The 15,417-nt window shown below is 39.2% G+C and overlaps 1 protein-coding gene across 4 annotated transcripts in view; it reads right to left on the bottom strand.

Annotated features, from left to right (window-relative positions):
* Nucleotides 1-15,417, bottom strand: part of TRIP11 (thyroid hormone receptor interactor 11) — a 62,513-nt gene that overhangs the window by 18,279 nt on the left and 28,817 nt on the right. For 3 of the 4 annotated variants that reach the window (XM_019462069.2, XM_019462068.2, XM_019462071.2), the window contains exons 11-15: nucleotides 12,019-15,039; nucleotides 10,723-10,863; nucleotides 9,256-9,449; nucleotides 5,212-5,375; nucleotides 3,850-3,953 (exon numbers count right to left, since the gene is read on the bottom strand). In XM_019462069.2, coding sequence (XP_019317614.1) covers nucleotides 3,850-3,953; nucleotides 5,212-5,375; nucleotides 9,256-9,449; nucleotides 10,723-10,863; nucleotides 12,019-15,039 — 3,624 coding nt within the window. The remainder of the gene's footprint in view (nucleotides 1-3,849; nucleotides 3,954-5,211; nucleotides 5,376-9,255; nucleotides 9,450-10,722; nucleotides 10,864-12,018; nucleotides 15,040-15,417) is intronic. The other variant, XM_053889712.1, reaches the window with a different exon arrangement.

Raw genomic sequence — 15,417 nt, forward strand, 5'->3', positions numbered from 1 at the left:
CCAGTGCTACAAGGATTATTTGCCAGATCTGTCATTTGTCTATTGACTGCATAATACCTTTTGCCATGTACAAGTGTTTAAACTGTCTATAGTAAACATGTCCTATTTTGCTTTCACAGATTCTGGAGTTTTAGTCTTGCTTAGGCTCCTCCTTGCCCCTAGACTCTACATGTGGTCTTCCAGGTTTCCTTGCAAAGTTGTTTTAATATTTACACCTTCCAAACAGTGTTTCTCAATAGGTGTGCTTTTGACATTCCTGGCCCCCACCCACTAAATGCCAGAAGACCCATCCGGTCAGTTACAACCAAAAACAGCCCCAGGTTTCCAGCACCACTCCCAGTTGAGAATCCAAGCTTTAATACAATTGGAATTTACTTTCGTATATGGTATAAGATAGGGATCCAATTTTATTTTCTTCCAGACAGACAGCCAGCTGTGGCAACGTCATGTATCAGTTGGATAACCTATCCTGTTTCCATGAAGTTGAAATTAGTTTAGGGCTTGGTTTTAAATGCTCAAATGTATCCTAAGCTCTATTTCTGGATTCTCCTTCTGTTCTACTCATCTAGTCAATATTTGATATTTAGTAAGCAAGCCCCTCCTTACTGTTGTTGTTTCACACAATTTTCCTGGCTATCTAGAGTACTCGCCCGTGTAAATTTCAGGTCAACTTTTACCATCTTGAATCAGAGGGACAGTGTTTTTGATGTGTCATCTTAGATAGACGACAGCCCCCAGTTATGCAATCAAACATAATCTAGATGTTGCTGTGAAGGTATTTTGCAAATGTAATCAAAGCCCCTAATCAACTGAATTTGAGGAAGGCATTTATCCTGAATAATCAGGGTGGACCTGACTGAGCTAGCTGAAGCAAGGCTGAGCCTTCCCTCAAAAGGAGAAAAAATTCCTGCTGTAGACTGCAACATCAGCCCTCCCCGTGGAGTTCTGTCCTGCTTGTGATGTTCTTTCTTGACCGTCTGTGGAGAATACCTTTGGCCTATGCCTGTGGGTTCCAGCCTGCATGTGATGGGATCTTCCCATTGTGACTACCAACTCCTATAATCACACTGCCAATTCTTTAGAATAAACCTCATAGGTGTGTACCTCTACATATCACATATATCACTGTGGGGGTGTGTTACACACCCCACACCCCCTACTGGTTCTGCTTTTCAGGTTGAACCCTAACTGATACACAGAGGGACTGAGCTAAAGATGTTAAATAAAAAATTTAATATTTGAAATCCACAAAACTAAATTTAGTATAAAAGAAATTTAAATAAACCTTCAAATAATTTTTCAACCCCATAGCATTTCTATTTAAGAAATTATTAAAGCTCAAAACTATGCTGAGACTCTTTCTAAAATTAACACTTAGACTTCATGTATATGTATTATCTACCATTTGTTTGGGTTTTATTTCACTAATTTCAGCTTTTATTTTTACTACTTCCTGCATAGTTTTTGTTCGTTTTCTAAGTATATGTTACATTTTAAACTTAAAAAAATAAACGAATAAAGCTGGTTTAAAAAAAAGATCTGGACTTCTGACAGTATCAGAGACGTGATTCTCTGGACCCACTGGAAACAACTCAAAGTGTTAGATAAAATATCTGTTTAAATGTATTAATGAGCTGACCAGGAAGTAAGCATAAATGGCCAATAAACATATTAAAAGATGCTTGATTTTGGGATGCCTGGGTGGCTCAGTCAGTTGAGGGCCCAACTTCGGCTCAGGTTATGATCTCACAGCTTGTGAGTTCAAGCCCCGTGTCAGGCTCTGTGGTGACAGTTCAGAGTCTGGAGCCTGCTTCAGATTCTGTGTCTCCCTCCCTCCCTCCCCCCGCTTCTCTCTCTCTCTGCCCCTTCCCCGCTCACTCTCTTAAAAATAAAAAAAAATTTTTTTAAGATGCTTGATTTCATTAGCAGTCAGACAAGTAAAAATTAAAACCACAGGAGGACAGCCCTTCCCACCTAGTCCATTGGCAAAAACTAAAAATACTGAGAATGCCAACTGTTGCTAACGACACAAAACAAGAACTCTCCGGCACCACTGGTAGGAATACATTAGCACACCTGCTTTAGAAAATAACTTGCCATGACTGAATAAAGTTGAAACTGCCCACACATGTCTCAGGACTCAGCAATCGCAATCAAGATACAGATAAGATAGCAGATAATGGCAATGTCCTTTATCAGTAAAATGGGTAAATAAATTATACATTCATGCAATAAATGCGGCAGTGAAAACAATAAGCCATGCACCCACAGGAACACACAGTAAAATGGCTAAAACTCATGAATATGATAGAATACTAAGTGAAAAAAAGCAACTTTCAGATATATTGAATTTACATACATTTCAAAATTGCATTTATACAGAGTTCAAAACTATGCAAAACCATACAGTGAACTATATGGAGATGCAAACATATGTGATAACCATACAGAAAAACAAGGGGTGTTAAGCATAACGTTTTAGACTAGTGGTTCTCTCTGAAGTAGTAATGATGGGAGGAGATATGGAGGATGCATCAGGAACTTGCAAGGACAACATTTCTTTCCTTCTACCGGGTGGCAAGGGGTTATCTGCAGTATTGCTATTCTTATATTGTATAAGTATTATCTAAATACTCTTCTGCAGCCACTCAGTAATTAATAAAAATTTCAAAACTTTATGTCTTCTTTTATTAGGAATTTAATAGACCTGAACAACATATTTACTACTAACAGGTAAACAAATCTTATTACTTTCCACCAGCTATCAACAAAGTCTACTTATAACTTAGAAAAGTTCACCTTAAATTCTTAAAGTAAATCACTTTCATGTCATCTCTCTTCATGGGGGTTCATTTTATCTATATTTTATATATGATTCTTGTACATATGAAATCTAATAAAGATACTTTATTGTTGTTATTTTTTTATTTTAGAGAATGCACACATGCATGTGAGCAGGTGAGAGGGACAGAGGGAGAAAAAGAAAAAGAGAGAGAGAGAGAGAGACAGAGACAGAGACAGAGAGACAGAGAGAGAGAGAGACAGAATCTTAAGCAGGCTCTATCCACACTCAAAATAGAGCCCAATGTGGGCTCAATCCCACGACCCTGGGATCGTGACCTGAGCCAAAATCAAGAGTCAGATGCTAAACTGACTGAGACACCCAGGCACCCAAAAAAAGACATTTTAAAGGATTATGCTGCAAAAGAAAAAGATCTAAAGGATAATCTACATTATTTTAATCCATGTGAAATAAAGTGCTCCATGTATCTAGTTGAACACAGAAAATTATAGTTACAAGTGTAGACTAATTTTTTTAGCGTCCCCTAAAACATTCATCTATGCTAAAAAAATTTAAATTTCCACCATCTTGGGGTGCCTGCATGGCTCAGTTGGTTAAACATCTGACTCTTGACTTCGGCTCAGGTCATATCTCATGGTTCGTGAATTCAAGTCCTGCATCAGGCTCTGCAATGACAGTGCACGGAGCTTGCTTGGGATTCTCTCTCCGCCCCACCCCTGCATGTTCACTCTCTCTCTCCCTCTCAAAAATAAATAAACGTAAATAAATAAATACAAGTAAAAATAAATACAAATAAAAATTCCCATCATCTTATATGTGTTTTGTCTCCTCTAAACTCTAAGTCACACGGAGAAAACCCTGAATAGCCCATCCATCATTAGGCCAAAACATAGGGTAACAAGTAGCCACTCAAACAACATTTATATTGTATGGAGCCTGCTTCATACTGTTTAGGAGATTAACTGTTAGGAGATTATTTCTAAAACAAAAACTCTACAATTGTTCATGAATAATAATACATACAATAGAAAATTATTTTGACCAACCTGTAATGACATCAGTTTTCCTTCTAAATTTTCTGCCTTTTTCTTCCATTCAGCTACAAGCTGTTTGTGCTTTTCTAGTTCGGCAGAATACATAGCTTTTTCCTCTAAGGAGAAAAAAAAGTTACATTAGTATTTGGCAATTATGTGATAAAATTAGCATTTTAAACCACTTGAAAAGTTTTTTTTAACATATATATTTTTATTTATCTTTGAGAGAGCGTGACAGAGAATTTGAAGTGGGCTCCGTGCTGACGGCGGAGAAGCCAACGCGAGGCTTGAACTCATGAACCGTGACATCATGACCAGAGCTGAAGGCAAACGATTAACCGACTGAGCCACCCAGGTGCCCCCAAACCACATGCAATTTTAACAGTTCAACAAAAACAGTTCAAATGTCTCAACAAGAAAATTATATATGCCCTAGTTTTTACTCTGCCATAAATCCTTCTCCACTTTGTCCATCATGCAAACTCTTCCCTCTTTTCAGAACGCCACTCAAATATCCTCTCCTTGGCAAAGCCTTCTCTATGGCCATATAACTCTGTACACATGTCCATTCTACTTAGGTATAGCCGGCCTAGATACTCCTTACTTTAAAATTCGAGATTTCAACCATGAGTAAGCCTGAAGATCTACATATGTATGAATTTAAAGCTGTACTTAGGCACAAAATGGTAACGCCTGTTACTTCATAAGCCTCATATCCCCTAATCACCTGCCCCTCACTAGCAGTTAATTCACTGCCCATCACTGCTGAGTGTATGAATAAACAAACGGATGGGTACAATGAAGGACCTAAAGGAGGTACATTTGAGGATGGTGGGTAGATATGAAAAAGCATATTTGGTTATCAGCATAAAACTGCTCTCTGCTCATAGCTACCGTGTCTCCAGAAAAGTATCTTCCACCCGGACTAGAAACTGTAGTTACCTCAAAGTCGAGATGAATAACCGAGAACAAGCTAATCAATATTCGAAGGACAGTGATTCCCAATGATTAATTCTCTGAAGCATATTTAACCTCTGACCAGTATTTCAAAGCTTAAGCACTGTTTCTAGTGATCCTTTCTTCATCACATGATCATCCCTTCTATGTGACTTCATCCTTCCCCAACTCTCACCTTCACGGATCATATGATACCAAAACATGTTTTTAATAATTACCACATGGAGTTCATGTTCTCCAGGCCTAACCGTAAAAAGTCTACGTTGACTTGTTGACGGCTACTTATTTTTTCCTCCTCCAAGTGGGTAACCTTTCAAAGACTTCCCCACGCCTATTTTAAAATAGCACCAAAATAAGCCCAAATTCCCAGTAACTACAATAATTTATCTTCACTGAAAGCCTGACCGCACCACTCACCTTGCTGGAAATGCTCTAGCACCATCTGCAGGTTGGAGAGCGACAGGGCGTACTGCTTCACTTGCTCCCGAGAGACAGACAGCTGCAGGGCGGTTTCGTCCCTTTGCTTGGAGACCACATTCAGCTGCTCCTGCAAGGACTCTACCTGCAAACTGGCTTGATGGCTTCAAACAAAAAGCATACAAGTCAAGTCGTTTCTGTTTACTTGAACCACATAAAACATCTTCCCTACTTCCAACCGAGCCACCCAAGTGCCTCCATTTTAACCATTTTTAAATGTGCAGTTCAGTGGCACTAAGTATATTCGCACTGTTAGGCAACCATCACCACCACCAGCTCTAGAGCTTCATTTCCCCAGGGGACGCTCCACATCCGTTAAACAATAACTCTCCACTCCCAGCAGCGATCATTCCACTTTGCCTCTATGAATCTGACCCTTCTTACATCTTATTGCATTAAACTCATGTTAGACTTCAAAGAAACTCGAAGAGTCCCTCTGATCTTTGTTCTCCCTGTTTTGTTAATTCACTCATTCTTCCCATGAAGATGACTCTGAACAAATGGCAGTCATTTTAAAGATTAGAAGCTGGACTCAACAAGAAGCGTCAGTATAATAAAAATGTACAAATAAGCTGGACTAAGCAAGAAACACCAGCATAATAAGAATTTGCAAATAGCCTGCAACTTTCATGTTTCCAGGCTAAAACCCTAAGATGTAATTTACCATAAAATTGTAAGTTGCAGGGGGCCTTGGAAGTTATTTTGACCAGCTTCCAACCCAACAAGCGATGGATTCTGACACCTCCTTGGCTTTTGACACTTGCACTTATGGTGAACTCACAACTTCTCAAAGGCTATCCCATTGACAAAATTTCCTGATTACGAGTTAATTCCCTTTACTATCGTCTTTCTTTCTCCTTACGTTAAATAAAACAACTCCTACCCCCGCCACAAATAATCAATCGGAGATTCTGAAGAGATTTACGTAGCGCCTGCCCAGGCTTAGGTCGTTGATGTACTTCCTTGACGTATAATGATTACAAAAAAAAAAACAAAAACAAAAACAAAACACTGCAATAGCCTTTCCTGGGTTTTTAATATCCAGTTAATAAATTCTTATTCAAGAGCAGTCCCTTAGAGCCCGCTGAGGGGCAGCTCACTTTGAAGAAACTTTACACAACAGCACCCTCTTGTGGGAAGAGTAGTAAATTAATAATTAGGAGACTGAACTCTACCCTCAGATGTTCCTGGACTTTAGGCAACGTTGCTGGTTAGCATATCACTCAACAGTGATTTTAAGGATGAGATGAGCCATGATGTCACTCAAAAAGTTAACAAATACCAGGTATTACTACGGTTAGGTAAGGGCTCAAAATACTACTATCTGGTTTATAGATCTGAGTCACTTATTCAACAAGTACTACTGAACATCTATTAAACTACATGTAAGAACATATGCTGCGGGAAGGTACAAAATAAAGGGCATCACCCTTACTCCCAGTGACCTTACATTTCACTGGATGGGTGAAGACAGAAGATGGGTCAGCGATTACCTGTACCCTAAAGTAAAATAGAAGCGTGCTACCAAAGACTCAAACGAAGCACTATGCAGATTCAAAAGAAAAACATCACACCAGGGTTTGGTTTTGAATTGGAGGAGTGGGATGCTAAATGAAGCATTTTTCATGAAGGAAATGCTATTTGAAGAGGTGGGATTAACGGAAGGGTTAGGAATCAGGCCCGCTCTTCAGGTGGAGGAACATGAAACGAAAAAGCAGAAGAAACAGGAAAACGGTAGCCCTAACTAAAGGACTGAGACACTTTGGCTGCATGGAGATGACAGTGCGGAATTAGGCTAAGGTGGCAGATAGCCCAGAGACAGTGTGCGCGTGCACAAGCAGTAGAGGGAGAGAGAATCTTTTTTTTTTTTTTAAACATTAAGGAACTTTTTTTTTTAATATTTATTTTTGAGAGAAAGAGAGAGAGAGAACGCATGTATGTGTGTGCGTGAGTAGGGGAGAGGCAGAGAGAGACAGGGAGACAGAATCCGAAGCAGGTTCCAGGCTCTGAACCCGACATGGGTCCCGAACTTACAAACCATGAGATCGTGACCTGAGCTGAAGTCAGATGCTTAACCGACTGAGCCACCCAGGAGCCCTGAGGGAGAGACAATCCTAAGCAGGCTCCATGCCCAGTGCAGAGCCCAATGGGGGGGACTTAATTTTACAACCTGTGAGGTCATGACCTGAGCCGAAATCAAGAGCCAGACACTTAACTGATTGAGCCACCCACATGCCCTCAAAACTATTAGAGAAAAATAAGGGCCCGAAAATGCAAAGATTATCAATTTTATAGTCTGAGGATGTTTTCCCATTTCTGCCAATGTGAAACACATGCACAAATGTTCACTCATTGTTTTAGTTCTCATCTGAAGTAAGTCTTTCTGAAACTAAAGGTACAATAGTATTCCCTGCAAAGGTGGGGAGTTCGTCTCAAAGTGTTTCCTCTACTGGCCTACAATCTCTTCGCAGACAGAGGTAATCTATGATCTCCTTAGATCTCCCTCAGCATCATACACAGTAAAAAAAAAAAAAAAAAAAAAAAAAAAAGAAAGAAAGATGTATTTACCACTAATGGAAATATACATGGACATGATTTTCTGGAAGATTATTTGCCAGTACATCTCAAAAATTTTAAAAACGCCCTTTGAACCAGAACTGCCAGTTCTCAAAATTTATGCTAAAGAACTCATTTGTCATCGACACAAAAATACCTATCTTGGGATATCATGGCAGCACTCTTAGTAATTTTGAAAAGTTGAAACATTTCTAATTGTCCAATAATAAATGACTGGATTAAAGAAATTATGGAAAATCCAAATAATGGTATACGATGTAGCCATAAAATGGTACTGCAGAAACATGTGCTTTGTGAAACAAGGTTTAACTCATATTATTAAGTGCAAAGGTTACAAAACAGTATGAATAGTATGATCTCAAGTTTGTTTTAAAAATACATATATAATATGTACATACATGTACAAGAAGCATGCGAAAGCATAAAAAAAGGATGATCTCTGGGTGGGTGGGACTGTGACTTTATGATCTTTTTGGTTTATGAAATTTCCCTGAAGTGGAAAATATGTTTTGGTAATAAGCAGGAAAAAAAAAAAAACCACACCTCATTGAGAGAAAGAACATTTAAAAATATGTTAAGCAGGGAATCAATCATGCGGATGTAATGAGGCCTCCGTAAAAACTCACAAAGAGAGGGCTGATGAGCGGTGGGAGATGTGGAGAGAGGTGCTTGTTGGGAGAGAGCTAGAAGGTCTCTCCCAAGAGAAACCAGGCCTTACCCTACAGATCTCTTCCACCTGGCAGCTTCTGAGTTAAAACCTTTTATAATAAACGGCATTCTAGCAAAAATAAAATTTTGGATAAAAATAGAAGTACGGAGGGACCTAGTAACTGAAAATTTCTAACAAACCAAGAGTTAATTCATACTGACCTACTTCTTCACCTTGCTACTTCTTTCACTCTCTCCCTTCTAATATCCAAAATCTGCTCAACCTTAGATCATTTGATTAAGAATAGAATCACACAAATCAAATTAGTTCTTTGGGAGCCTGACAAAGCTAATTAAAATCAGTCAGAATTTAAGTCTAAACTCCTAAAATGATGAGAGGCAATTATCTCAACAGTTAGATTCAGAGAGAGCTAGTACACTTATCATGATAAAAAAAATAAAATGTTTTGGTTTTTTGTTTTTTTTTTTTAAAAAAAGGGGGGAAAGAAAGATTCAGAGAGAGCTGTCTGAATGCCAGATACGGTCAAGAGTTCCACACCTTAGTGTAAAACCCACACACATACTCTGAGCCTGACCTTGGGCAGGTTACTAAACCTCTCTACCCTCTGTATCTTCATCTGTAAAATGGAGATAATGACTCTGTAAGAACAAAATTAAGTAAGCTAGGGAAAATGCTTACTAACCCTGACGCTCAAGAAGTGTTCAGTTAACGTGAGTGCTATGAAGGGGAAAAGTTACCTTGCATTTTCCATCGCATTAGAAGATGAAACTAGCTTTTCCTCCAATACTGTGACTTTTTTTCTCAGTTTGGCCTCTCTATCTTCTGCAGCCAAAGCTTCACGGGTGTAAGAATCCTCTGATTCTAAAAGATGGTTACGCAATCTCTCTAGCTCCTGGTTTAAGCGTAATTCTTTGTCGCGTAAATGTTGAACCTAGGCAGAGGACATGTCTTTATTTTTCTTCTATAAAATGTTCCCCTTTCCCCTCTACAAGCCACTTTGTTATCAGATCTTCTGCCCATTACTGAAGTCTATCAACTATATGCTAATTTCTCATACTGTAAGATGTATTTGTATTAGAAAAAAGTCTAAATTCACCTTGAATACTCATCTGGAAGTTTTACTTTGTAAGATCTCATCCCCTGTGGCTATAATGGAAATGGAATTGTGCAAAGTACTGGGTTCTTTGTGACAGATCACCTTTTCAGTAAAAATCTCATTTTTACATACCTTTTGGGTGAGAAATTTTTAATTTTTTTACACTGAAGTGTATTTAACAATGTTCTACTAGTTTCAAGTGTATAATACAGCGATTCAACAACTCTACATTCTACTCTGCTCACCGTAAGTGTACTTATCTGACACCATACGTTACAATATTATTGACAATACTCCCTATGATGTATTTTACATCCCTGTGACTTATTTACAACTAGAAAATTTTACCTCTTAATCCACTTCACCTAATTCGTCCCTCCCCTCTAAAAATGACCAGTTTGTTTCCCATATTTATGACTCTGTTTCACTGCTTTGTTTTTTTGATTCTACATAAGTGAAATCACATGGTACTTTCTTTTCTGCATCTGACCTATTTCTCTTAGGATTATACTCTCTAGGTCCACCCACATTGTTGCAAATATCAAGATCACATTCCTTTTTATGGGTAATATTCAACTGTGTGTGTGTGTGTGTGTGTGTGTGTGTGTGTGTGTGTGCGTGTGTGTGTGTGCGTTGTATCACACCTTCTTTATCCACTCATCTATCGGTGGATACACTAGGGCTGCTTCCGTACCTTGGCTATTGTAAATAATGCTGCAATAAACATAAGGGTGCATGTATCTTCTCTGAATTTGTGTTTTCATTTTCTTTGGGTAAGTAACCAGTAGTGGACTACTGGATTGTATGGTATTTCTATTTTTAGCTTTTTGAGGAACCTCCGTACTGTTTTCCACAGTGGTTGCACCAATGGAAAAATTTTATTTTATATCCAAGATATGCCATGGTTTTCACTTTTGGAAACTGAAATAAAATGCACTCTGGGAGATCAAAATCAGACCATAGCACATCAGAGGAAGACTTAGAAAAGAAATCATCTAAGAGAGAAATTAATTTTAGTTGATAAATCATGCTGCTTTGGCTGCTTTTCTTACTTAAAAGTTATTAAGCTTATTGCTTAAATCACTGTTTCCTTAAAGAGAAAGCATACCTCGTTCTGTAAAGCAGTGTTTTCCATTTGTTTCTGCTTCAGGGCCAACATGACCTGGTCTCTCTCCTGTTGAAACTTAACTGTCTTCTCTTGCATCGACTTAACTGCATTTAAAAGCTGATTTAACTCCCCAGTCTTGCCCTTTTGGAAAGAAAGTAACTTTCACTTTAAGAAAAATACAGAGACATTTTCTTCATTAAATAGTTCTGAAATATAGTTAACCATGTCAAGGTCATCAAAAAACAGAGTCTGAGAAACTGTCACCGTCTAGAGGGGCCTGAGGAGGCGTGACTCTAGACATAATGGGGTGCCTGGGTGGCATCATGAAGAGAAAAAAGACTTTGGGAAAAAAATTCTAATAAAGTATGAACTTTAGTTGGTAAGAATACATCAATATTGGTTACTTAGTTGTTACAAATGTATCATGGTAACTCAAGATGTTAACAAATACGGGAAACCGGGTTTGAGGCATACGGGACTCTACTATCTTTGCAACTTCTCAAATAATCAAGGTATTCTGAAAGAAAAAGTTTATCAGAAATGTTTTTATTTTTTTTTTTTTTAATTTTTTTTTTTTCAACGTTTTTTTTTTTTTGTTTGTTTGTTTTTTTGTTTTTTTTTTTATTTATTTTTGGGACAGAGAGAGACAGAGCATGAACGGGGGAGGGGCAGAGAGAGAGGGAGACACAGAATCGGAAACAGGCTCCAGGCTCCGAGCCATCAGCCCAGAGCCTGACGCGGGGCTCGAACTCACGGGCCGCGAGATCGTGACCTGGCTGAAGTCGGACGCTTAACCAACTGCGCCACCCAGGCGCCCCTTTAAAAGAATTCAAAAGATACGATCTCTTCAAATTTACCCCGTGAACAACAAAGTGTTCCCAGATCCCAAAATCCCTCAAGAGAGGGTGAGTATGTGTGTGTATGCTCATTCACTGGGCACACACACCCGTCACTAGAGAAGGCACGAGTCACTGGCGGTGAAGAGATGGGGAAGTCCTTTCCACAGTTCTGTTTTCTAAAGAAAAGTATTAGTTGCTACTAAGCTCTTTTTTTTTCCTATTTAAATTAACCTGTTGCTAAAACGTATTTGGAGAGACACAGTAATTTGGGGGAGAAACCCTCCAGGTACCTCTGAGAAAAATGTATTTAGAACGAATCACAAGAGCTTGAAACGAGTATTTCTCAATCAACAACTTCACATTCCCTTTCAAAGACAATTATCAATGAAGTCAATTGACCCGCTGGAACACCTCCTCCACCCCAATTCTCTCCTACAGAACTCCATCCCCAACATACCTGCTCTTTTTCTTTCAGCAGCTGCTCAAAAGCAAGAGCCTTTTCCTTCATTGAATGGCACTCAAACTCTTTTTCTCGAAGCATCATGGAAAACTTCATATTAGTCTCCTGTAATGCTTGATACTCCATTTCCTTTTCCCTGGTTGTTTCTACTAGTTTTTCATTTTCCTCTTTCAGTTTACAAATGTCCATTTCTAAAATCAGTATCCGCTCCTTCAGGTTTGTTACCGCCTGCCTCAAAAGTTCATTTTCATTCACTTTGTTAGTGAAATTTTCATTCAATGAAAGTAACTGATCGCTTTTGGCTTTGATTAAGAGGTCTTTCTCCTTAAGGGACTTTTGTAAAACATCTTGTTTCTCCTTTAGCTGCTTAATTTCCGAATCGGTCTGTTCGTGTTCTTTTCTTTCCAGCTCTGAGGAGGCAGCAATCGAATCGGACAATCTGTGATTATTTTCCTGGAGCGTTTTAATTGTTGCATCTTTTTCCTGCAGTGATTTTCTTAGTTCTTCCAGCTCTCGTTTAGAAGCCTCGCTCGATGGGTCGGGCTTGACTGTTCGAAGAGACTCTGCTGACTGGGAAGAGAGCGATGATCCCGAGGACAGCTGAGGCGAAATAATATCAAGTTTTCCTAAAAGAAGATCTTTGGTGTTGCAAAGCTGCCCTATGCTGTGCTGAACTTGTGCTAATTCCTGCCCAAAACTTTTGAGTTTGGTTTCATTCTGTTCGTAACTCTGGATCAGGCCAGTGTAGTCCACTTGTAACTTGGAATTATTATCGCTGTCGACCAAAACTTGTGCCTGAAGCTGATGCAGTTCTTCCTGAAGTTGGGCGGACTCGTGCTGCATATTCTGGACCGTGGTCATCACCTGCTGTTTCCACTCTTCCATTTTCTTTACTTGCTGTTTTAATTTGTCGCGTTCCTGTAGGAGCTCCTCAAACTGGTTACTATTGACACCTCCGACCTCGTTACCAGGGCTGGATGTTTGTAAAACCGTCAACAGGGTCTGGCATTTCTGACTCAAGGCATCTATCTCGATGTCTTTTTCTCGAATGATACGTGATAAATTCTGCACGGTTTCTCTGAACATATCTTGACCACCACCTTCAGATCGAGCGGCCAATTTTTTATTTTCATCTTGCAGCTTCACGAGAGCCGCTTCTTTGGCAGCAACTATATCCATCATTTTGTGGTATTCTGTTTTCAGCTGGCTATTCTCCCTGGTCTTCTCGCTCAAAACAGCTAATACTTGCTCCCGCTCCATAGCATAGGCCTGCAGCTGCTGCTGAAGGTAAACGACATCCTGGGTGTAGGAAGCCGAAGAAATTCTAGCGTGAAGAGCTTGTATCTCCACGTCCTTCTGCTGGATGATCTGCGTTAGCTTCCCCACCTCATCTTTGGACAGCTGATCGATCTGTTTCGTTAAGGATATGTTCTTTTCATTTAGGAGCTTAATCTCCAATTCTCGTTCTTTTATTCCTTTCACTAATCTCTCCGTTTCAGCTTTAGATAAATCATGCTTTTCGCCGCCATTTTCTATATTGAGGCTCCGTACTTTGGTTTCTTGAAACAGATCAGAATTCTCTGTTTGAACATCCTGCCTTTCTTCGTGCAACTGGGCTTTGATTTGTTCAATTGTTTTGTGCAAATTCCTAATCTCCTCATCTTTCTCCAAAAAGAGCTGGGTGTGTGTGACAGTCATTTGCTCGTGCTGGCATTTAAACTCATCCATTTCCTTCTTCTGCTCCTCTAAAGACTGAAGCAGCTGCAGTTTACTCTGGTTTTGATCTTCAATTACCTTTTGATGATGTTTTATTTCCTCCTCGAGATTACCCTTTATCACATTCAGCTGCAACACTTCCGACTCGAGCTCTGTGACGCTATCGAGGGGCTTAGGCTCCGCCACAGGTGCAGCTCGACTCTGCTGGTCCCGGAGTCGTTCCAGTTCCTCTTTCAGATGATTGTTTTCTTCTTTCATGGACCCAAGGCTTCTGTCTTTTTCCTCTATGGTTTGCTTTAAAACTTCATTTTTTCTTAAGGCCTCAGTATGTTTACCTAATTCCTCCTGAAGCTCTGAACCTCTTTCTTTAAGTTTTTCGATAAAAATTTCCTTCTCGCTTAGAAGTTGTGTCAATTGCTTCTGCTCTTCTAGACTAGATGACAAAACTGCTTTCGTTTCCTTACAATCAGTATCCATCTGTTCAAGGTTCTTTTTGAGTTCTGCTATTTCAAAGTCTTTCTCTTGACTGAGTTTCCTTAACTGCTGCTGTTCCAGCTGTAAAGCAGAGGTACTCCAATCACGTGCCTTTGACAGTTCTTTAATCATCTGCTCATACTTATTGGCTTCTTCCAAACGCCTCTCTTCAGCCCGACTCAATTCTGCTTCTAACTGTCCTTTTTCCATTTTTAGGACTTCCACAATAGTGTTTCTTTCCAGAGAAATCTGATTGCTACCAGCAATGGATTCCTCCAACCGACGTCTTACATCCTCACACGCTAAAGCCAAGTTTTCGTTTTCCATTTTGAGATCAAAAGCAACTTTGTTTAAATTGTCATTGAGCTGCTCTATTTCTGAAAGACTTTGCTTTAAGCTTCTGACTTCCGCTTCCCTTTCTTTAAGTAAGTCAACCTGAAAATCACTGCCAGAGTCTCGATTTAGAGATTGCGTTAACTCATCCCTGACTCTGGAAAGCTCTTCCTCGTTTTGTTTAATATGCTCCTTAAGTCCAAAGTTCTCCTTCTGCATATTTAAATTACTTTTTTGTGATTTACTTAGCTGATCTACTAAATCTTCTACTTTATCCTCAAGCTTCTGCTTGGCTAAATGCAGATCATTCAGGACCAGTTCACTTTGAACTAACTTTTCTTTCTGCACATCCAACTCTTTAGTCATGTTCCTTTTGTCATCTTCAAGTTGATGGACTCTCTTTTTTTCATCATTTAGATCTTTTTTCAGTTTACTAATGATGTTGTCTTCCTCATTTTGTTGTTTTGACAGCTGATCTTTTATCAGAATCACGTGCTGAAAAAAAATAATTTGCATGGTAACGTTACGGCGTTCTCTCATTTTAGTCACCTGAAGAAAACTTTGTAAAATGTCATAAATAATAGAAGAATAATCTTCAGATATCTCTAATCCTTCTTAAAACAATACTTTTTAAAAGAATCTCAACAAAGATAAATGGTATATGTTGTTCATCTTCAACTCTTAAAACGCTGAAGCAGGAGTCAATCAACTACAGCCCAGGGCCCAAATCAGGCCTGTCACGTGGTTTTGTAAATCAAGTCTTACTGAAACACAGCCACATTCATTGCTTACATACCACAAGGGCAGAGTGGAGCACGACTGAGAGCACTAAATGGCCTGCAACACCAAAAATATTCACTATCTAACCCTTTC

This window comes from Panthera pardus, unplaced genomic scaffold, assembly GCF_024362965.1.
Source record: "Panthera pardus isolate Hobbes unplaced genomic scaffold, ASM2436296v1 HiC_scaffold_24, whole genome shotgun sequence".
NCBI lineage: Eukaryota > Metazoa > Chordata > Mammalia > Carnivora > Felidae > Panthera > Panthera pardus.